The 25,359-nt window shown below is 43.1% G+C and overlaps 1 protein-coding gene across 1 annotated transcript in view; it reads left to right on the top strand.

Moving 5' to 3' along the window:
• Nucleotides 1-25,359, top strand: part of LOC147705957 (protein-glutamine gamma-glutamyltransferase E-like) — a 160,493-nt gene that overhangs the window by 79,831 nt on the left and 55,303 nt on the right. The window contains exons 4-5 of the mRNA XM_086932421.1: nucleotides 9,017-9,145; nucleotides 20,997-21,171. Of these exons, the coding sequence (XP_086788547.1) occupies nucleotides 9,017-9,145; nucleotides 20,997-21,171 (304 nt within the window). The remainder of the gene's footprint in view (nucleotides 1-9,016; nucleotides 9,146-20,996; nucleotides 21,172-25,359) is intronic.

Consider the following 25,359-nt stretch of genomic DNA (forward strand, 5'->3'; position numbering starts at 1 on the left):
GGGGGAAGGGTGGAAGGGTGGGAAGGATATGAGGGGTTTGCACATAAGCTCACAAATAACAAAATACACAGAGCAACAGCAATTAGCTATTGGCAGCCAAATACTCACTTTAAAAAAATATATATTTTATTATTTACCACTTTTGGCACAAGGGAGAAAATGAAATTCACAAAAAGCTACACAGTCTCTCTGTAGTCCAGGCTCTAATGTTTCATGGGTGGTTGCCTGTGTCCCACTTCCTCTTCGCTCTATTGATAATGGTTATCCTTGCGTTGGTGCACTTTTGGCTGCCTAGCACCAATGCAACATGGTTCTAGGGTGCCTGCTTTGCAGGCAGGATCGTTTTTGTGCAGGAAGGGACCCCTTCTACAAAAAGACAATCCTTTGAGGCTTTTTCCTCTTTCTAAGTGTGCTGCAGAATACAGCATACAGAGAGAGAGGAAAAAATAGGGAGAAAAATAAAAATATTTCTCCTCGTTATGTCTCTGCTCGGAAGGCATAGCATTTTGATGCATTCCCAAATTTGCCACTCATGGTAAATCTAGGAATGCACCAAAATCCAGGACGTGAGTTATAGTTACTATAAGCACATGATTTAGCTATGTAAGCTAACTATAGTTATAACTCATGAATTTCTATGTTTTTGTGTTAAATCTGGGCCTAACTATAACATCCTTGTAACCTTTGATTTTTTTCAGTGAATTTCTATGTTTTCTTAATGCTATTTCCAAACTATAACGTCCCTGAAACCTTAAGTTATTTTGTGAATTTGACAGTTTTTGAAAAATAAATTGTAATACAATTTCACCTATAAGTTCAATTTAGTAATATTCTTCGTCGATAACTTTATTTTGGCCACCAAGGACCATAAAAGTACATAATAAAATACATAGAGACATTACAATGCGAAGAATAAATAACGTAGAACAATCACAAAACAGGAACAGTTATATATATATACAACTACTTTACAAAATTTAAAACCATGTCCCTAGTATCAAATAGTCAAATCAAATTAAACCATTCAAAGTAGTTATCGAAGTTATGCATTTAAAATGTCTTCAAATATTTAAATCAATTTGGTAATATACATTTTTGCAAGCTTATAAACACACTTTATTCCCACATTAATTTTATTATGCATTTTAAAAGTAACAATTAGCAAATCAAAGTAAGGTCGTTTATGTAGCCTTTCTATTTTTGTTATTCATTTTACAGATCCAGGGATATCTTCCCAACTAAAAGCACAGTTTCAATATTAAAACAACAACACATTTAATTCAAGTATATGCTATTGTTATTTCTATAAGGGTATAACTGCCTGTATGTGGGTGTGTGAGTGGCTGTTTGAGTAACTGTAGGTATGTGAGTGGCTGTGTGGATGTGTAAGTGGGTGTGGGAATGGCACTGTAGGTTTGTGAGTGGATGTGGGATTGTGTGGGTGTGAGAGTGGCTGTGTGAGTGGCTTTGTGGGTTTGTGAGTGGGGTTGAGTGGTCTTGTGGTTCTGTGATAGGCTGTGTGAGTAGATGTATGAGTGTGTGATTAGGTGTGTGAGTTGTTGTGTGGGCATGTGAGTGTGTATGTGAGTGGGTGTATGGGGCTTTTAGTGGGTGTGTGAATGGTGTTGTGGGTATGTGATTTATTGCATGGGGTTGTGAGTTGGTATATGAATGGGTATATGGAGGCATGAGTGGTTGTGCTGGGGACTGAGTGGGTATGTGATTGGCTGTGTGGATCTGTGAGTGGGAGTGTGCATGGTTTTGTGGATCTGTGAGTAACTGTATGGATGAGTAAGTGGCTGAGTTGGTGTTTATATGAGTGAGTAGGTGTGTGATTGTCTATTTGGCTCTGTAAGTGGGTGTCAGTGGTTTTGTGGGTCTGTGAATGGGTGTGTAAGTGACTGTGTGGCTGTGTGAGTGGGTGTAAGGATGTGCGAGTGGGTGCGTGAGCAGTTGTAATGGTATGTGAGTGGGTGTTTGTGGCTGTTCAGGTCTATGAGTGAGTTTGTGAGTGCTTTTGTCAGTCTGTGAGTGGGTGTGTGGGTGGTTGTGTGGGTATGTTTGGGTGTATAAGTGGTTGTCTGGATGTATAAGTGAGTGTTTGAGCGTGTGAGTGGGTATAGGAGTGAGTGTGTGAGTGGGTGTGAGAGTGGTTTTGTGGGTCTATTAGTGGGTATGTGAGTCACTACATGGGTGTATGAGTGGGTGTGGTAGTGGGTGTATGGATGTGTGAGCGGATGTGTGAGTGGTGGCATGAATGTGTTAGTAAGTGTGTAAGTGGCTGTGTGGGTCTATGAGTGGATGTGTGAGTAATTTTTTGGGTCTATGAGTATGTGTGCGAGTGGTTGAATTGGTGTGTGAGTGGGTGTGTAAGTCTAGGAGTGGCTGTCTGGGTTAGTGAGTGGGTGTGTGCGTGCATGTGTAGGTCTGTGAGTGGTTTTATGGGTGCGTCAGTAGTTGTTTGGGTGTGTAAGTGGGTGTATGAATGTGTGAATGAGTGTATAAATAAGTGTGTGGGTGTGTGAATAGGTATGTGAGTGGCTGTATAGGTGTTTGAGTGGGTGTATGAGTGCTTGTGAGGGTATGTAAATGGCTGTGTGAGTGGCTGTGTGGGCTGTGAGTGTACATTTCTGTGAGTTGGTGTGTGAGTGACTGTACAGGTGTGTGAGTATATGTATGGATGTATATGTGGGTGTGCAAGTGGATGTGTGGCTGTGTGGGTCTATGAGCGGGAAGGGTTTTGTGGGGATGTGAGAGAGTGTAGGAGTGGCTGCATGGGTGTGTAAGTGGGTGTGTAGGTGTATATGTGAAGGCTGTGTGGGTCTGTGAGTGTGTGAGTAGTTGGGTGCATTGTGTTAGGGCATATCAGCATGAGCAGATATGCCCCTACAGTGTCCAGTCTATGCTGGGATGTTTTAAGTCAAGGAAAGTCATGAGGAGTACATGGGCTGGATACATGTCAACACGAGTTTCCTAGCTCCATTATTATTATTATTATGTATGAAACTTATAAAGCGAGTTGTCCCGACGCTAGGACAGGCAGCAGTTGCAAGTACCAATAAATGTTAAGGGATGGAGAACAACCAGGTCTTCAGGACATGTCAGAAAATGGTTTCAGATTCAGCCATACACATGGACCGTGACAGGCTATTCCAGAGTTTTGCAGTAATTACTGCAAAAGCTCTGCCACCCATTCTGGAATGGCAGAAGCGGGAAGTCATCAAGAGGTGGAGGTGATTCGATCTAAGTGAGCGGTTGGACCCGGAATGCTTAAGTAGTACTCTAATGTAGGCTGCACCCTGACCCTGAATTGCTCTAAAACCAAAACCAGCAACTTGAACTGAATTTGTTTAACCACTGTAAGCCAGTGGAGTTTCTTCAGGTGGGGGTGAGATTGAGTGGCGATATGGGATGTTACAAATCAGCCTTGCAGCCTCATTTTGAACAATTTGCAAGCTTTTGATTAGGTACGCCGGAGCCTGTGCATATAGACTATTTGCATAGTCTAGATGTGAGGTGATCAGGGCATGAATAATGGTCTGGCAAGACTCCAGAGGGAGAAAAGGAAACATTTTACAGAGCATGTGTAATTTGCCAAGACAAGCAGAGGAGACCTGGTTTATTTGAGATTTGGAGGACACCTCATTATCAGACCGGAATTCAAGATTCCTAGCTGAGTTCACAAGTTCTCGAGGAGGATTCAACTCAGATGGCCACCATATTAGCGGTAGAGGTTTTTTTTAATTAAAAAAGAACACCTCCATTTTGTCTCAGCATGTCTAAGCATGTTTAATGACATCCAAGAGGAGATGTTACACAAACAGCATCTGGAATTAGAAAAACCTGCTTCATAGTGGTATTTAAATGAAAACACCAATTGTGTGTCGTCAGCATAAGAGATCACTCTGACTTCACAGGATTCTACCAATGTGGCAAGAGGAGAGTGATATACGTTAAAAAATAGTGGGCTTAGAGCAGAGCCCTGAGGGACTCCACAACTCAGGGGTTTCTACTCGGAAACAAATGGCTGAAGGGAAACTTGTTGAGTGTGGCCACGTTGGACAGATCAAATCCAGGTTGGAGGGATGCCCTGAATCCAGACACCCTCAAGCAAAATAGCATGAGAGACCGTATTGATTGCCGCTGACAAGTCAAGAAGCACTAACGTCACTGCCTTGCCTGCATCCACGCATTCGCGAATGGTCTCAGAGACCTCAAGAAGAGCAGTCTCAGTGATATAACCGGATCTAAACCGAGACTGCGAGTCATAGAAAAGTGCCGGGACTCGAGATAGCTAGATAGTTGCTTCTGAACTACTTTTTCCAGGACTTTGACTTCATGATGGATTCACTGATTTCTAAGATGTTTGGTACCAAACATCTTGTCTTAATAAATCCTTACTGATGCCTGTGCTTCATTTATTAATACATTCACATAGGATGCCCTTTTAGAGGGTCCCCTGAAAACGTACTACGCACTAGTGTGGTCTCTGACTTGTTGCTGCCACTCTGTCACCATCAGACATGTTTCTGACCTCATGGGGTGAGAGACAGTGCTCTCAGAAGACAGAGACAACACCTGTTCTGGATGGAGGTGCTTCACACCTCCTCTAGGACAGGAAGCCTTCCTGGGCCGGTAGCTTCAAAGGCTTTGAAATCCAACCCAGGAACCTCCAGATAGTGGGGGAAGCCAAGCCCCCTTTCCTGCTCTACCTTTGGGGGAGGAAAGGCTGGAAAATTAGTTAGATTAGGAGGAGGGTCCTCAATTAGCCTACACCACCCCTCCTTCCAGGAAGTGCTTACTAGAGGATGTAGATGCCCTAAATGTAGGTAGCCAATTGGCTACTACATGTCTTCTCTTGTAACGCTTATAAATTCTGTATTTGGGTGGCACACGAAACATGAACTTCAGAATCAACAGACAAGAGAAGACCAAAACAAGGAATTTCCACTGCATGAGAGCGAAAGCCCTGCTGCAGAAGAAAAAGGCACCAAACACTGCCTGCTGCCTCAAGGATTTGACAATCGCTGGCAGCTGTGTCACCCTGAACCTGATGAGACTCCAAGAACTCCAGAGCACCTCCAGCCTTCCAGAAATTGCAGAGAAGCTACCTTGCAGTGAAGGTATCAGTCACCTGCACCCCACAAGCACGGATCCCATGAAGTCTAGTTTGTTGAGTTACTGCTCACAAACGATCTCAAAGCAGCACCAAAGCAAGAAAAGTTACAACAACTCCGGAGGGGCAAATCTGTCTTCTCACAAAGTTTTGAGACATCAGGACCTACCGTATCAGTGCATACAATACCTGGGGTACTGGACCCCCAACGGCAAACACAGAGAAGAAGAGTCCAATACGGTCTCCCAAGACACCGGAAGCAAGCACCCTTCAAGGGGCATTGAGATATCCAAGACCCACTTCCTGAGTGGCCCAGCTGTCCTGAAACCGCCTCTGCAATTTGCCTGCTTCTGAACGCGAAGACCTCAAGATGCACAACGCCCTGCTGATCTGTTTGCAATGCACCTTGTACCACCAGCCCTGGTAACGACCATCTGGCTGTGCTCCAGTGGTCCCAGGCCCTTGTAAACTCCTCCCTTGAAGGAGCCCCATGACCTGTAAGTCCTCCTGTACAGTGTACTTAGAAGTGGCTCCCCTCATCTTTGCGCACCAGCTTCCAAGAGTTTCAGCACCCAGCCGATCCGGGATGCTCCGAAACTTCTCATGGTGGTTCTTCGGACCTGGTCCCGACATTGACCTAAAACGAGAAGGTGAACTTCGTGAAAGCATTGCCTGATTTTCTATGCATTTTTCTGCTTTTTCCCCCGATTGTTTCCATTGATGCATAATTGGGCACAATAGTGATATATTTTCTAAACTCTGCAAAAGTGCATCTCTAAAAAGTTCTTCTTACCTTAGAATTGTGTTCGATATTATTTTTATAAATTGGTCTCAGATGTATTCTTTTGTGTGTGTCATTTATTGCCTCTGTAAGTACATATGCCGGGCAGTACCCTCTGATAAGCCTAACTGCTCATCCAGTCCACCACAAATAGAGCATTAGAATGATCTTCTATTACCTCTGTATAGCATTTTTGGGATTCACTGGACTCTCTGTACATTGTACTTCGTTATAGTACACTATATAGAGAGCCTGATTCCTACCCTGGGTGTAAGAGTGTCTGAGTATGTTTGAGAGTGGTTGCATCAGTGTCTGAGTGGGTGTGTCAGTGGGTGCATGAACATTTGAGTGGGTCTGTTAGAGGGTTCATGAGTGACTGAGTTGGTCTATCTGTGGGTGCATGAGTGTTTGAGTGGGTTTGTGAGTGAATGTGAGTGTCTGAGTGGGGGCTATTAGTGGGTATGTGAGCATCTGAGTGGATCTGTGGGTGAGCATGTGAGTGTTAGAATAAGTCTGTCAGAGGGTGCATGAGTGTCTGAGTTGGGTTGTCAGTGAGTACATGAGTGTCTGATTGGGTCTATCACTCTGTGTAAAAGGGCCTAAGTTGGTCTGTCACGGGGTGCAAAAGTGTCTGAGTGGGTGTGAGAGTGGGTGGTTCAGTGTTCAGTGGATGGGTGAGTGGGCCTTTGAGTGGGTACATGAGTGTTGATGTGGGTCTGTGAGTGGTGTTTGCTGGAGTGGGTCTGTGAGTCTAGGTGTCAATGTATGAGAGGGTGTTTTAGTGGTATAGTGAGTGTCTGAGTGTATCTGTGAGGAGATGTGTGAGTGTCTGAGCAGGTCTGTGAGTGGATGCATATGTGGCTGACTTCTAACTCTGAGTGGGTGTGTGAGTGTCTGAGTGGGTCTGTCAGTGTGTAAGTGAGTATCTGAGTGGGTCTGTTGTTAGGTTTGAAAGTATCTGAGTGGGTCTTCTATTGGGTATGAGTGTCTATAGGTTTGAGAGTGGACAAATCAGTATATGAGTTGGTGTGTGAGTGGGTACATCAGTGTCTGAGTGGGTTTGCCACTGGGTGTGAAAGTGTCTGAGTGGATTTGAGAATAGGTATGTCAGTGTTTGAGTGTGTCTCTGGCTGGTTGCATGAGAGTGTGAGTTGGTCTTTGAGTGGGTGTATGATTGTCAGGGAGGGCCTCTGACTGGGTGTATGAGTTTCTATGTGGGTCTGTGAGTGGGAGCCTAAGTTTCTGAGTCTGTCTGTAACAGTGAGTATGAATGCCTGTAAGGTCTGTGAATTGGTGCATGAGTGTATGAGTGGGTCTGTAATTGGGTGTGTAAGTGTCTGACTGGGTCTGTGAGTGGGTGCATGAGTGTCTGGGTGGTTCTGTGAATGGGTGTGTGAGTGTCTGTGTCAGTCTGTTAGTGAGTGTGTGGGTCTATGTAGATCTATCAGTGAATGCATAAGCACCTGAGTGCTCAGTGAGTGGGTGAATGAGTATCTAAGTGGGTCTGTAACTAGATGCATCAGGGTATGTCAATTGTGTGAGTGTTTGAGTGGGTTTGTGAGTGGGTGCATCAGTGTTTGAGTAGGTCATTGACTTGGTACATGAGTGTTTGAGTCAGTGTCTGAGTGGGTGTGTGAGTGTCTAGGTGGGTATGTGAGAATGGGTGTGGATATCAGAGTGGGTGTGTGAGTGTCTCAGTGGGTCTGTGAGTTGGTGTGTGAGCATCTGAGTTGGTGAGTGAGTTCTGAGCAGGACTACGAGTCGGTGCATAAGTCTGGGTGGGTGTATGCGTTTTAGAGTGGGTCTAGGAGAAGGTGCATGAGTCTCTGATTGGGTCTGGGAGTCGATGCATGAGTAGGTGTGGAGGTGTCTGCGTGGGTGTGTGAGTGAGTGTAAGAGTAGGCATATTAGTGTCTGAGTGGGTTTGAGAATGGGTGTGTGAATGTCTAAGTGGGTCTGTGAGTGGGAGCATGAGTGTCTGAGTGGGCCTTTGAGTGGGTGTGTGAGTGTTCAAGTGGGTCTGTAAGTAGGTACATGAGTGTCTGAGTAGGTCAATGAGTAGGTGCATGAGTTTCTGAGTAGGTTTGTGAGAAGGTGCACTAGTGTCTGAATGAGTCTATGAGTGGATGTGTGAGTGTCTGAGTGGGTCTGTGAGTGCCTGAGCGGGTATGTGAGTGGGTGTATTTTAGAAACTGGGCTTCTTTGCAGATGCCTCTCTACTTTTAGCCCCCAACAAACTCTGTGTCCCAAGAACTCCAGCACCCCTGTCCCAGATAGCTGTGAACTGCCTGCTGTGCCTGAGCCCTGGGACTTTAAAACATCTGACTCCCCTGAAGTAAAACTACCCCTGAACTCTGGGTGACTGTTGACCCCCAAAACTCTGTGGTGGAAAGTTGCCTCCATCGACCCAATGGTAAATGTGTTGGCACTACTCGTCTATCTAACTCTATGCTTTTCTTACAGTGACTGTAACAGTAACTGTTTTGGGTGTGTTAAACCACCATTGTATCCCATTCTAAAAAATGCCTGTTTCCCCTTGACTGCGACGGTCTCTGCCTGACGGTATTGACATCTGTTGCTTAAAACTTGTAAGCCTTTATGTCTTGAACTGCATTTGGATGAAAACCAACATACAACGCATTTATTAAGTGTTGAATGGTGTTCTGGTTTTCTAAAAATATATATAAAGATACAACTCGATATAGCATAATATTTCCTTTGTTCTTCAAATATATTCACCCATAAGGAGCCATAATTCTCTCTCCTCTCTACTGCTGGCAAATGTTATTGCAGTGCCCTGCTCAGTAGTCCTTGTAATTCCTCTAGGAAAAGATACATATAGCATAGTAAAGATGCCATGGGAATTGGTGTGAGGAAGGAAAATGGCCCCTTTGACAGTTGTTGGATTAGAGAAGTACAGCAATTATCAGGGTTCTTTGTTCATTCTATGATCAGAGGATTGGTTTCATGATACTAAGCAAGGAAATTATATGCATGTTTTTTAGGTTTCATTTAGTCTAGTTTCCGAAGAAAAGCTAAGCAGAAACATAAAGATAAACATTTGTTCAAGGCCTGTTAGGTGATATTCCTTGTGAATTATCTCTGTTTTTTCTTTGCAGTGGGAAGAAGGCATCCTACCTATCTGCTTCAAACTCTTGGACGCCACAAAGCAATTTGCAAAGGATCCCACTAAAGATGTTCTCCAAAGGAATAACCCAATATATGTATCAAGATGCCTCAGTAGCATAGTAAGTAACTAAACAGGAGTATATTCATGGCGCAATTTTTTTAAAATAGTATTATACACAATGCTCTGATTCACAAAAACGAAAGTGTTGTGAACCAAATGTATCAATCGGCCTTTTCGCAGGCCAGTGCTCTATTTGTCCAGCACTGTACGGTATCCAGACCAGGTCCATGCCCTGTATTTATTGTCGGGCCGACTTTAGGACAGTGCGACAGGTGCGCCCGCACTGGGTGCTGACCTGGGGAAGGGGCGCTGTGTTTAGTCATAACTTACGATTTAAAAACATCTTCAGCAGAGTTCCGTGTACTACCAGTTTTCAGGTAGCAGTAAAAACGTCAAGTTAACTTAATGTGATTAATATTCCCTACTAGAGAGAAAGAGTTCAGTGTTTTGTCTAGGGCAGGTTTGACTCGTCATAAAGTAGCGCAGAGGGTTGATATGCCTGCAGCAAAGAATATGTACCGTGCAGGTCACAGATCTCAGGGGCAGATTACCAAGTGCTAACAATAATTATCGCTATTGCTTGGTTAGAGAAAATTTTTTACAGCTGAGCTGCGGAGATATGTATCGCAGATAAACCTTGGTATTACCAAGGTTTATCGCAAATGCAATAAAAATCGGCCGCAATGCATGAATATCGCTGAAAAGTCTGCGATATTCATGCATTACCAAGCTAATGCTCTTAGCCATGTTATTCACCTCCCATTGGATACCATGGCTAAGAACTGCTCAGGGCAGGTGTTAGCTTTTGGAGATATTCGCGCTTAGCGCGAATATCTCCAAAAGTTGGTAATAGGAGATAGCGATGTTAGCGACTGTTTCCAATCGCTAACATCTTGGCATGCCCACTTTGCATGTCATTAGTGATAAATATCACTGACATGCAAAGTGGGGCCCAAGATGGTCGCTATCTCCTACTAGCTGTCGCTAACTGCTGTTAGCGACAGCTAGGTAATAGGGAGAACATTTTATCTCCGCTTTCTTTGCTTTTAAAGCCAAAAAAGATAAACCCCCTTGATAATATGCCCCTGTATTTTATGTGGATAGCTGATTGGATTACTGCTTTTGTCACAGAGATCATTTTGTTACTGCAGTTCATAAAATACATAACAATGACTGTTATGAACTGTCATCAAAGAGCTGCATGCAAACTGCATAAAATAGGTAAGGACGTTCCCCAGTCTTTCATGATCTGTTCCTAACGTTGCTGAAAAGGGTTTGTTTGGGACGATATGCATTCTTATTAGTAAAGTCAGCCTTTGCCAGTGTTTGAAAATAAATGATATGCATGTGAGAGAGGGGTGTGGAGAGATATGGGGCAGTTTTGCCAGGTGGTCGTGAAGGAATCTGAGTAGGTGTTTATGGGGGTACCAAAAATGATTGTTACACCGGGTGTCACCAGCGCTAAAGCCGGCCCTGTTAAATGTCCTAGCCCTGAGCCGAGCAAATGGGCTCTCCACGATTTGGATCATTTGTGCACATCATCGAAGTGGCTTCAGCATGTGTGTTTTATTGTACATACAACACAAGCAGAGATGGTGATCCGTGAGGGATAAAACATACCCATTCCTACATTCTCTGTTGCAGAGTACCAGGTATAACCTTTTTTTTTCATTTAGGAGGACAGGCAATGTGGTTCAGCTAGCTTTAGGAGGGATAGCTACTGCTTTCCCTCACATTTGCTGATGCTGTAAGCAGCATGGAAGCTCTAGCTATGGGAAGCTTTAGTGTTGAGTATGTGTACCTTTTGCCTAAGGCAGTATTATTAATTTAATAAAACAGTGTCGCTTCTTTGAAAAATATAAAAAGAGGATAATGTTTACTCTCCGTTTTTGGAATGTGGGGGCTTATTTGCAGTGTAGACATATTATGTAAAATGTAATTGTTAAATATCTTTGCCAAACAATTTTCAAACATCAGCAAATATATAACATACCCTAATCATTATGTTTACATAGCAGAATAATGATACTTCAAAATCCCCCTCTTGGGCGATTGAGTTTGGTGCAGTGGGATTTCCAGCATTAATGTCTAGAACTCCTGCCTGACCAAACCTGCGGTTCCCCCACTTCATTTGGAGTCAGATGAAGTTTTTAACAGTTGTGTTTAATCTGGCTCTGTCAATTAAACTATTGCCCCAGCAGTCCACCCACCATAGAACTGCTGGCTCATAGTTGCAGTTTCCCAACACAGTTTAGGGCAAGGAGGCCATCAGTGATTTTCTCTGCCTACGACCACCATAAAAGGGAAAAAAGACTAGCTCAGGAAAAACAAAAATATGCCTCTTAGGGGCATGAACAAAAATCCCTGTGCGTCAGGGTCATTGTCTTTTTTGTGTTTCCAAAACAAACTCCTGCTTTGGCGTTATGTTTCAGAAAAGCAAAACATTAGTGTGGAGTGGCTGTTCTTCTCCTTCTGTGGGTCACAGGCAATGGCCGCCACCAAGCCAATGGACAGATAAGCCACACACTTACCATAAAATGTACCACCTTGTCCACCCCACTAATGAAAAATAGATACAAACTAATTTCAAATGGAAAAAAAAACACACACTTACCTGTACTGTGGCATCCCAGAGCTGCCCTCCTTCTCCTCACCGTCTCTCTCATACGTGGGACGAACATCTTGAGAGAACTGTGCATGCACATTTTTTATAAGGGGTGGAGGCGGGTGGCAGAGCGCAGCGGAGTTCCACTTGAGTGTTCCCCCAACTCTGTGAACCTCTGCGTAGTCTCACTATGCCAGCTCCGCCCGGGGTTACCCTTTTCCCATTTAGCAACAGGGATATTCTACATCAGAGAATGAACAGGGGGTGCTCCGAGACAACAGTAGTCTGCCGTGAGCTGTTTAAGCAGTGTTTTTGTAGGGATTGTTCACGCATTATTTGGGCTAGGAGAGTGAGTAAAGTGTTATACAAACAGTATTGTTAGAGGACAACGTTTGTTAGGCTCTTACTTGCAGAAATTCAAAGTGTGGATTGAGCCTGTCTGTCTCCTAGGAGATTCTGAATAGAGAAGCAGCTTCCAACTCCCTGGCCATCAAACCTTGACTGCGGTCTCAGGGACCGTATATAGTATGCTACTGGATGGTATGTGTGCACTGATTGGTGGTTGCATTTGGTGTTTCTACTGGATTAGGGTTAGAGTTTTTATTGGTTGGTTATTTGAGGGTTCTGATTGGTTCATGGGTCAGTGATTCTATTAATGTAGGGCTTAGGGTTAGTTATCGGGTTGGTGAATAGGTTTAGGGTTTTGGATTGGTTCCTGGGGCTGGGCTTTCTACTGTACATAGGGCTTAGGGCAGAGGTCTTCAAACTTTTTGATGACGAGACCCCACTGTCAAAATATTTTAGGCGTAAGGACCCCCTCCTGACAAAAATTTCTAGAACTTGGTACTCCTCATCATTGACAACTAAGGACGTCCATGTATGCCCCAAATTCCCACAGCAAATCATTTTTACAGTGGGGAAATAATATTGAACAGTGTTTATCAAATGAAAGATCAGTGAGCGTGGATGCGTGTTCAAAGGTGTTGCTAAAATCAAAAGGCCTCGTTTATAAGGAATTGGCCTAGGGCAGCGCCGCACGTCATCTTGCTGCACTGGCCTACGCCAATGTGAAAGGGCAAGAATGCATCTTATTTATGAAATATGGTGCATTCCTGTCCTTTCCCCCTGCGTTGACGCACAAATTGCTGCCTAGCGCCAATGTAGACAGGATTGTTTTTGTGCAGGAAGGTGCTCTGAGAGGGGTTTTCCTCTTTCTATGTGAGCTGCAGAATACAGCACACATGGAAAGAGGAACAAAGAGGAGACATGAAAACATGTCTCCTCTTTACGCCTGCTGTGGGGAAGAGTAAGGCTTTGGCACTGCCCCAGGTGTACATGGTTTGGTAAATTTGGGCCAGTGTCAAAATCCATGGGTGTTGCATGGGAACACCCACCGCAATGCCCATGGAACTCCTACTTGACAGACTAAGACTAGGCAGCAACTTGTGCTGCTTTGTCTTACTCCATATGTATGAGGGCACTCATAGCCATGCAGGGTGACTTTGCACCACCTCATAGATACGATTGCGAGACTGCCAGAGCTTTAAAAAAATTATGCTCCGGCGGCTCAAGCCTCTCATAAACCAGCCCCAAAATATTTTGCTTGATTTTTAGGTCTTTCCCCATCTAGTAGCTACATATAAAATTATGGCTAGCTTAAATGAAAAATAAATTTTAAAAAGTTGTTACTCAGTAGGAAATGCACTGTAGTACATTAGGAAACCTCTATTAGTTAATGCACTGCCGAGGTCTTTGTCTGTATCCGGAGAGGCACAGAATTTTGGGGCAGAGTTACAAGCCCTATGTGCCTTCTTGCGCCACAATTGCATCACTTTTTTTGACGCAACTGCAGCTCAAATAATTTGGTAATTTACAATGTTACGGATCTAGGGAGATGCGTCACGTTGTAAAACCCTGCATCACATTATACCTGCACCAGGTATAATGTATGCAGGCTAAGTGTTGCCAAGCAAAAAGCCATGTAGAACTAACGCAGTGAAATTTACAACATTTCACTGCGTCGCTATATGCCTTCACTGCTTCAAAATCCCTACGCCTGTTCAGACCAGGGGTAACGGATGATGCTGGGCTTTTTGTGTGAGACTCACCTATCTGTTGTGTGGCACATTGCTGGAGTTGCGTCACTTTTATGAGCAATTCCAGCGATGCGTCACTTTTGTGCCAACAGATGCGTCAGTACTTCTGACGCATCTGTTAATCTTTGTGCCATGGAGCACTGTATTATAAATACAGCGCATCAATGGTTGTGCAAGAACATTAGGCACTGGTGTAAGGAAACTGACGCATCTATGCAGATGTGTCAATTCCTTGTAAATCTGCCCCTACATTTGGTTGGTGTTGAGGGGGACACTGACTTGTGGATTTTTAGTACTACGAGGTCACAGCCTGTGACAGAAAGCACTGTGAAAGGGTAAGTCATTATTTTATTCTTGTTTTACACATATTATAAGGTAGACTGCTACAAACCTCAAAATACACATTGGAACCCTGGCACGAAGGATTGTTTCAGGCCCAGCCCAGCCTCTTGGTTTCACAGCACAGGAGACAATTAACTTCAGCTGTTGCATTTTAAGGACGCGTCCCGGTTTTCAAAAACAAGAGCATGTTTTAAATTCCAGGCAGAAGTGAGGCCTGGAAATTCGTGACCCCCCTCCCAGGGCTCCAGGGCCCCCTGGGGGTCACGCCCCACAGATTGAAGACCTCTGGCTTAGGGTTTCCTGTGTGATTGGTTGCTGGGTCTAGGGTTGGGTCTAGGGCTAGGGTTAGGCTTTTATTGGACGTAGGGTTTAGAGTTTTGTGCCTGATTAGGTGCTTGGACTAGGGCTATGATTTGTTGTAAGGGTTTGGTGTCTTATTGGTTCCGAGGGTAAGAGCCAGTGTTGTGATTGGTTAGGGTTAGGGATAAGGTTCCCATTGGCTGAAGGGGTCCGCTGATTACTAGGGCTATATAAGGCCAGGGCTCAGGGCATCTCAGCCCGGGTGTCCAGGTTAAGGGTGGAGAGGGCAAGTGTGAGTGCCAAGGCTCAGGGCATCAGGGCTCAGGGCATCTCAGCCCGGGTTAAGGGTGGAGAGGGCAAGTGTGAATGCCTGTTTGACCCTGTTTGAGATTGGTCCGGACAAGGGCCAGAAATGGTGATCAAATCAATATACAACAGCACACACCCTACCCCATCCACAAACAGAGTAACACACTCACACCAAATGTACTTAATTCATTTACTACAAACTAACCCTATGGACAATCAAATGTCTCAGCACCAACTACAAAACCACACAAATCACACCTATACACCCTTCCATACCAGCTACCACACATTTCCACCATCACCTACAAACAGTACACAACTCTATCCTATACCACTAGCCAATCCACTTATGACTAACACAACTCAATTCCGCACCACACTGAACTATATCCCAACCAGACACACACTCCCTGCTCTAATTATACCCAATAGACCCCTTTTTGTCACTAACAAACCTATACTCAGCCTTCCATAATTTCTCCCACCAACTCCCTCCTCTTCTTTCGACCACAATTAAGCAACCACACAACATCTACACCTCACTACTCCACACATATTACCTCTTGCAGCAAAAAAGTCTAAGACAAACACTCACAACTCTACTTCATCCCCTCTTACACACAAAAAACACTCTACTCACAAACACACCACCACCCCATTACATTACAACTTTCACTCAAATAACACTATACTAACAAATCCATCTCATAAAACAAATACATCAGCATCCCCTTTCACTACTCCTCAAAAACAAAACATATCACACACACACCAGCACAACAAAATCTCTCAAGCGCAACACTCATAATTCTTACCATTACAAACTACAAACATACACCCACCTCTCAAATTACACAAATGAACAAACTCCAATACCAAGTTTTTTTCACTTCCACTACACCAAATATATTTACAGTATCACAGCAACTCTCTTGTAACCGCCTGTCATCCAATTTAGAACCTTACTACATGACCCACATACTCCTCCGCCACCCCTAACTCATACACCTTCTGCCATAAACAGACACACACAAAATAAGCAACATTCCACACCTCACAACTTCTCTATGTCTACTGCACAGCAGGATTACACTAGAAAAGCAACACAGCACACAAATTCACTCTCAAACACCGTCTCCACCACATACCCATGCAGACCCATCAAAATGCCTTCTTAGATTGCTGGATGAGGAAGGGACAGCTACACGATTGCCATTCTCATATACCTAATACCAACAATAAGGACACACCTGCTACAATAAATACTATTCTGACAGAATTTAAAAACTAAGGGGCCGATTACGATGGCGGGAGGACAAAGTTCGCCCGCCATCGTGGTGCAAAAGGGACCGACCGCCATAGGTTCAGCGGTCCCGCCCGACAAATTGGGATGTGCCCGCCACACTGTCAGGCACATCCTGTATGTTTACATTGTGGCAGGTGGCAGCACCCGCCGCAATGTAAAAACACAAGTTTTACATTTGAATGTACAATGTGGCAGGAACCGTGCAGTGCCTCCCACCTTGTACATGCAAATGTAGGGGGGTACTATATGTACCCCCCACGTGCAGCACCCCACCCCCCACCCCCCTAGGGGCCCGCAACAGGCCCCTGAAGACATTTTCCGCCTGTCTTTTTGCGGCAGAAACTCCACAGCAAAAGACAGGCATCCAAATACCCACAGCGGTGCGTGCACGACACAGCCTCCATTAACCCCCTGTACCTCGTCCCACAAGGCGGGCGGAACAGGCCCGCCTTGCGGGACCACAGCGGACGGTCTTTCCGTCTGCCGCGGTACCTTTTCCTTTCCCACCGCCATCCTAATATGGCGGTGAGAATTTTAAGGTCGATGGCGGTGAATCCGCGACCACCGGGCCAGAGGGCCTCACCGCCTGCCCGGCGGTCGCAGATTCACCGCCATCGTAATTGGCCCCTAAATGTGCATATAAAGAATTCTATAAACTTCTAAATGAATTTCGTAAACCAAATTGCCTAGAAGCAGCTCATCCCGTTACTCACGTGTTCACAGACAAACAGGTAAATCAATACACAGACAAAGCAGACACGCTGGACTCATACTTAAAACAGAGACAAGAGACAAAGGATCATCACTAACCCTTTTACAAAGCTATAGTATCACCCCCAAAGTGATATATGGAATAGGGACCGCTCTTCATCAGGAATAAAATCACCAAACACATTCAACAAGGAACCTCCACTCTAGAGTGGCACCTTGCCTCAAAATCCCAAGATACAAGAAAAAAACACTGGGTCGCATATCATTCTCTGTTCAAGCAGCCAAACTATGTAACTCTTTACCCCCAACATAAGATCCGCGGATACCCACCTTATCTTCAGAAGACTACTCTAGAGCTGGCTCTTTCCCACATAACCACCATACAGAAACAGATTAAATATACAGCATATCACTGTATATAAACATATATTTGTACTAGAGATTTGTACCTATATATGTGTATTGCTTTCTATAAACCTGAAGAATACTTATGTTTAAAACAATTATTATATATAGATAATCAGTAGTTCTGCTTAACAAATGTACATATTACTGATAGTTACATTATTCTATGTGTTTAACATGCATATAAGTGACTGCACAAATAAGTAAATGTTTTTATCATAACAATTTATCTACAATTGCTTCACTATTGATGTACAAAAAGTATATGTATAAAAATAAATAAAACTAATTTAAAGGACAACAACACTTGAAAGCCAGAGTTTATTTAATGCATCTTTCATCTACATATACTACCTTCCTTGATGCATCTATATAGCTTCCTTGTATTTATGGGTGTATCACTTTATTACTTTTGGACCTATATATTTAAAACGTCTACTTATTTATTACTTTTCTTCTAATTCAGCATATCCAATGCACTACCCTATTTTTCACCCTATACCGCTCTCAATATATCCTTTAGCTCAACTTTTTAACTCATCTCAAACCGCTTTCTACTACTCTTTCCACTGCACTAGCCTATTTCTTAACCTATACCTCTATCAATATATCCATTACCTCCACTCTCTCCTACATTCCAAACCCCATACCACTACTGTGATCCTCAAAAAAACCCTTTCGAGACTCTTCCCTCCTCCACCCCTCTTTGCATCATCACATACCTCTTTTTACTATTCAGATCCTCAAAAACAAGGCTTTCTAAACCCTCCCACTGATTCCTCCCCCTCCGCCTCCCTTTTACGTATTCCAAGCCTCTTCCTACTGCTATGAGCTCCAAAACAAACAAAAAAACTAAAAACAAATTCTATATCCTTCCCTTCCATCCCTTCACTATAGTTTTCAATCCAAATAACAGACTAATATGCCCAAAACTCAAATGTATTTCATATTTCGCTTTACTAATTCATAACTAATCCTTTATAGGTTATGGAGTAGCGTGCTACTCGCTGGAAAAGCACTTTAAAACTCATCAGGGGTAGCAAGCATTATTTAAAAGCAAAATGTTATACTTCTTTTACCCTTCCCTATCATTCCCAATCCAAATAACTGACTAACATATACAACCACTCAAATTAGTTTCATATTTCACTATACTAATTCACCACTAACACTGTATGGATTCCAGAGTAGCATGCTACTCACCGAAAACACACTTCAACGCCCCATCGGGGTAGCAAGCACTATATCAATGCAAACCTTTTTCCCTTCTCTATCCCTCCACCATCCTTCTCAAGCCAAATAATCTGACTAACATATCCACCACTCAAATTACTTTTATATTTTCATTATACTAATTTACCACTAATGTTTTATGGGTTTCAAAGTAGCGTGCTACTCGCCAAAAAAGTGCTTAACACCCCATCAGCACTATATAAATGCAAACCATTTCCCTTCTGCATCACTCCACTATCCTTCTCAATCCAAATAACTGACTAAAATATCCACAACTCAAATCACTTCCATATTTTCACTATACTAATTCACCAATAATCCTTTCTTGGTTCTGAAGTAGCTTGCTCTTAACAGAAAAAGCACTTCAAAACCCCATCAAGGGTAGGAAGCACTATATGTAGCATGCTACTTGGCGAAAAAACGATTCAACACCTCAACAGAGGTCGTAAGCGTTATATAAATGCAATTACATTAGAATACAATACTTCTCCAGTAACCTCCATTTTCTCGTACACTTCCTTGTATATAGAATTACTGGACTTGCTGACGTCATTAATTTTGTAATTTGGATCATATTGAGAGGTTTTTGTGCATGTGTCTAGGTTAGAACCGTACTTTGGTGATGGGTGTACTGCATACAATCATGTTTAGTGAATCCCCATGTTACTTCTCTGTGACGGATCACTACTTCTATTCACTGAACTCATTAGTACTTCATACACTAACGCAAGCAAGTTTTTCTCCTCTATTTATATTTTCCTTCACTTTGCTATTGGTTGAAATATGTGACTCACATATACTTGTCTTTCTTTTTTTCCCCTTTTTCACCTTTGATCTGTCACTGTGACACATTTGGGTGATTACTCTTTGTGCACTCTTACACACAGCGATTGGGAATTAGTCATCTCCTTACTACTCGTATTGCCATACTTTGAAGCTTTTATCTGTTTCTGCCATTTGCATATGTACTCTGACTTAGAATACATAGAAATTGATTTTGATTTCTTGTTTTGTATTGTAAATCTTTACAGCCTTGAAGAAGTCAATTGTGTGATAAAACATGGATTTATTGTGCCTCATGACATCACTTATCTCATGTTGTTGAAGACTTTATTTTATATTGCATACAATAAACCAAATTGGATTGAACACTGGAATCCTCACGTAATGAACTGCATTATTAGTGATGTGATATCTTATGCATAACAAATGTATAACTTGAATGATCTCTAGTCCTGCCCTTTAATCGGGCCATCTGGTGAGTGATCTCACAATACATTCAAAACCCCAGCAGATGTCATCAAACAAAGCAACATTGTAGAAGACCTATTGTTCCTGATTGATAGAGATGAAGGACTTGGTCAAAAAAGGTTTTTGTTGCCTACACTGCATTGGCTGGATGACCCGGAAGGACGGCACAATCTAGTGTTTCTGTCTCTGAAATACATGATGATTGGATGGTTACAAGTTCAACTGCTGGTCAAGCTTACTCAGTCTTTGGTAAATCATTAAATTTGGTTATAGTAATGCTAACTGTTTACAGCACCATATAAAATGACATGTGTCTTGTCCCCCTACTCTTCCTAACTCATCCTCACACTCCTACTGATTGATGAATTTGGTGACTCTTCAAAGCCGCTATAGGTGCACTTGTATTCAGTTTCAGTCTTGCCCACACTAAAAGCTTCCCAGGTGTATCTCGCAGGGAATTTGAAGATAATATATTTTTGTATTCTTTAGAGAGGTGCATTTCAGTGAGTATATTGGGGTTAAGGTCCGTGGTAATTGTAAAATTAGAAATTAAAAACATGAAATTTAAGCAACCCTAACTTTTTTTGTTAATTGGAAATACAATTGAAATTACTGTGCATCATGTATTTTGTTGAGACACTCTAGCATTTCTAGTATAACACTACAAAATTAAATCATTTTAATTTTCGTGAACACTTTCAGGTGGTGTAGGTTTCAACCTAGGCAGAGTATTCAGCCACACAGGAGAAGACCGAGAATTGCAAACGACCCTGGCAAAAATGGTCAAAACAGCTTTCCCCGCCTCTCTGTATCTCTGTGTGTCCATACATTCATTTTCTGCTCTCTCTCTCTCTCTCTCTCTCGCTCTCTCTCTCTCTATCTCTCTCTCACCCCTTCCTGCTACAACTTACTATGGGTAAGCTGGAGAAAGTGAGAGGGGGCAGCAGCAGTGACATTGGGCCTCAAAAACAGGCTTGTGTTGCACCAGCTCAACAAGGAAATACCCTTTGTGATAAATGGCTAGTTCAGCCTTGTGGTGGGACAACATATGCTGTTTTGAAATGGGCCTTATCACATCTTTAGCTTTCATAGTCATTTTGCATCTGTTGGTTTATGAAATAGATGCTGTAAATGTTCATGCAAAATATTCTCAAAACAATTTATGTAATCCAGAAATCTTGGTCCAATATTGCACTGGAACTTGTGCAATCTACAAATTTTCAGATTTTATCCACTAATCAGATTTATGAATATTTCATTACGAATACTTATTTTACATGGTTGTTTCACTTTTCCAACTTCAACTAAATGAGAAACTTCTGAACTTTTGTTTGCATATATTTTTTTGTAGATCAATTCCAATGATGATAAAGGGGTATTGGAAGGAAACTGGAGTGGACAATATGAAAAAGGCACAAGTCCTTCTTCTTGGAACGGATCTGTAGCTATTCTCAAACAATGGTATGAGAAGAAGTCACCAGTCAAATATGGACAGTGTTGGGTCTTTGCAGGAGTCCTGTGCACAGGTAGGATGATTCATAATTGCTCAGGGTGGGGTGTTGGGGAATCCAATCGATAAAGCTTGTGATTGCTCGCTCTTTGTAACATTACTTTGTTGGCTTCTATTTACGACATTCTTGAATCACAACCCTAGAGTCAATATTGTACTTATCAAACATAGTCTATGAACAACAGTGAAAATGGAAATCAGATGGGGCTTGTAATGGCAGCTCCTGCACCACCGGTACTTGACTGTGGTGGAGTCTTACCCCAGTAGATATTCATAGGTGCATTAATAGTGCATGTTTTACTGGAGTCAAATCCTACAATTGGAGGCATTTTCTCTGTAAATGCAATGGGATTACAAGCTTACATGTAGTAGCACTAGCTCCCACATGTTATTTCCATTGCATAGAGATGTAATGGGGGACAACTTGTGATCCCTAGTAATGCCAAGACCCGGTATTACTGATACTGCCGGAATCATTAATTCTACTGTATGGTTTTACTGAACCCTTTATCTAGCCACTAGTAATCAGCACCTTGAAGGGGATAAAAGGAAAGCAGTAAAGAAAGGTTTGCCTTCTACTCTGCTGCAAGGTCACTTATCACTTGAGGTTATTGTTACTTGTGAAGCAGAGGCTCCATTCATACTACAGTGGCGACTTGTTGTACTTGATCATTTTTGTGAATGGACACACTATTGCAGCTGCAGCTTTTACTGTGTATATAACACTTATTTTTCTATCTTTGCACAAGTTGAAGGTTTAATAGCTATATTAAAATTGCTTACGGTGTTTAGAATTTGTGTTCATATCTAGCTTTTCTGATGTAGTCACAATTTTTTAATGAAAATTCAATCAAGTGACTTTCACAACATTAAAACATGTAATATACATAAAATATATTTCCATCTAGACAACAATGACATCAGACAATGAATCAATTCTGCTAATACAGCAAACACAATGAATGGGTAGCGACCTCCATAGCCCATCATGTGTAAATATATTATAGTGCAAGGCAAATCCACTGTCCGGGCTTTTAGGCCATCAACCACTCCAGAAGACCCTTCACCAAATGCTGATAAAATAGGCACTCCTCTTAGCATCCGTCATGTATGATATTATGTACTTCTTAGGATCAAAAGTAAAGGATTAGACAAACACAAACAATAGCCAAGACGACATAGCAGTTTCTTGAAACACTAGGCGTTGGCATATAGTTGCAAAATGTTGCCCCCCTAGCGTGGTCCACTAGGTACAGGTAAAGATATAGAGTGAATCACAATGGATAGACTTCATCGATATTTTAAATAAGATCATGATATTAAAAAAAATCACATTATGTGAAAATCACAAAATTCTGCCTATTTCACTTTATATGCAGTTTGTTGTTGTGTCTCATATAAGTCTTTACAGTCTCTCTCTCCCCAAGTTCTATGCCCAAGACACAAGTGAAGACCTATAAAGAGACATGGTGTCTTTAATAATTGTGTACTCTGTGGTCTGTGACCATGATAAGTCTAACAGATTTATGTAAAGGCCTACTGCAAAGTCTTAGCTGTGAATAGCCTTACTAAAATACAAAAGTTGATAGTAGGAACGCTTGCAGTTTGCCTAACCACTGGCAATAGCTCAGCGTAGCAGTTCAAACCATCCTTCTTTTGCTCACCATGCAACCAGTTCAGGCCCAGCCATATACAAATCAGTCTTGACTTTGCTCCAATAGGAACAGTCTAGCCTGAACTGCCATGTCAGATCCACCCTGAATCAGAACACAAGCAACTAAAACTGTATTCTCTTTAAATAGGGCTCATCAGTCGGGTATAGCTTAGTTGCAGTGGCATAGTGAGCACAGGACCAACATCTGGGCGTACCTTTGCCACTTAGGATGTTACATCGAACACACCAAACCACTGGCAATCACACGGGGTAGCATTCCAACTCATCATTCTTTTGCTCACCATGCTACCTCGGTTTACACCCAGCCATATGCAAATCAGTGTTGACCCTACTCCAATAGGAATAGTCTGGACCAAACTTCCAAGTCTGGTCCTCCCTGAACAAGAACACCAGCTACCGATGACCGATTTCACCCAGATTAGGGCTTGTCATTCAGGTATAGCTTACTTCCAGTGGCATAGTGACCCACTTCCGGAATAACCTTGCCAGTTAGGGAGTTACATCAAACACACAAAAGATAAAGTGAGGAATGCTTGCAGTTTGGAAACCACTGGCAATCGCACGGAGTAGCATTTCACCCCATCGGTATTTTGCTCACTATGCCATCTCAGTTTAAACCTAGGCATATGCAAATCAGATTTAACATTGCCCCAATAGAAATAGTTAACCACAAACTGCCAGGTCAGGTACTTCCTGGACCGGAAGACAAGCAACTGAAGACCGGTTTTGCTCTTATTAGGGCTCATCGGTCATGCATAGTTTTGTTCCAGTGGTGTAGTAAGCACGAGACCCATGTCTGGACATTCCCATACCACTTAGGGCGTTATATCAAAAATACAAAAAATGATGGGTGGATTACTTGCAATTTGTCTAACCACTGGAAATTCCTCTGGGTACCATTCCAACCCATTTTTATTTTCACTCACCACTCCACCTCTGGTTAGACCCAGCTATATGCAAATCAGGCTTGATCCTGCTCCAATAGTAACAGTCCAGCTCAAACTGCCTATTAAAGTCCTCCCTTAAGAGGAACACAATCAGACCAAGACTTGTTTCAACCAAAATTAAGGCTCACCTTTTAAGTATAGCTTAAAAGTATAGCTAAAGAGGCATTGTGAGCACAGGACCCATGTCACGGCATACCCTTGCAACGATACATCAAGCACACAAAAGATGATTGGAGGAATGCTTGCAATTTTTCTAACCACCGGCAATCCCTCAGGATAGCATTTTAACCCATCGTTCGCTACCTCACTTCAGACCCAGCCATAAGAAAAGACCCCTTCACTCCACCGAGGCGGTCATAGTAGCAGTCATGGAAAGGTGCAGACAAAAACATCTCTCAGGCCCTTGTCCTACTAGACCTCTCGGCGGCATTCGACACGGTCGATCATACCATTTTGATCGACCGTGTCCACAATGCCGGCATCCAGGGGGTGGCCCTTGACTGGCTCAGATCATTCCTTGACCAGCAATCACAATCTGTTCACCTCTCCACCTTTTCCGCACCCTACACCTCCCTCACCTGCGGTTCCCACAGGGCTCTGCACTATCCCCCCTTCTATTTAACTTGTATTTGCAACCCCTCTTAGCTTCCCTCCGCAACTCCCCGGTCACAATCTTTAATTACGCGGACGACCTCCAGTTAATTTTTCCCATCAACTCCCTCCGTTCCTCCTGTCTTAATTTTCAGTCGATTATGATGACCATCGCAGAGTGGATGTATCACAGCCAACTAAAGTTGAACCCCACTAAAACTGAGCTTGTACTTGTGGGGGCTCCCAATCATCCTTGGAATTCCACCTTCTGGCCAACATCCCTGGGGAAGGCACCCACTCCAGTGAGCACAGTGAAAAGTCTGGGGGTGATTATCTCTGATGACCTTTCAATGAGACCACAAATTAACTCTGTCACCTCATCCTGCTTCTTCCAGCTTAGGCGGATTCGCAAAATCAGCAGGTTTCTCACCAGAGATGCCCTGACTCAAGTCATCATCGCTCTCATCACCTCTAGGCTAGACTATGCCAACATGTTATATGTGAGGATTCCGGCATGCCACCTCCATCGACTGCAACTGGTGCAGAATCAGGCTGCCCGCCTGATTTTCCGCCAGCCTAAACACCAGCATGTCACCCCCCTCCTCCGCAGTCTGCATTGGCTCCCTGTTTCCAAACGCTGCACCTTCAAGCTGGCATGCTCAGTTTTCAAGGCCCTCTCTGATGAAGGCTCTGCGTTCATCTCTTCCATCTTGACTCGCCCCATTCCCCTTAGAGCTCTCCGCTCAGCATCTCTCAACCTCCTTGTGGTCCCCAAATTCAAACGTAAAAAGCATGGTGGTTTGAGTTTCTTTGTTTTGGCCCCCTCTACTTGGAACTTCCTGCCACCTTCACTTCGTCTTTGCTCCAACTATGACTGCTTTCGTAGACTGCTAAAAACCCTGCTCTTTCAATCTGCCTATGAATAACCCCCCTCACCCTTGATCACTGCACCTGTCAAAGAGCGCCATGAAACCGTTGGTGAAAGTGCGCA

The sequence above is a fragment of the Lissotriton vulgaris genome, chromosome 7 (assembly GCF_964263255.1).
Source record: "Lissotriton vulgaris chromosome 7, aLisVul1.2, whole genome shotgun sequence".
NCBI classification, from domain to species: domain Eukaryota; kingdom Metazoa; phylum Chordata; class Amphibia; order Caudata; family Salamandridae; genus Lissotriton; species Lissotriton vulgaris.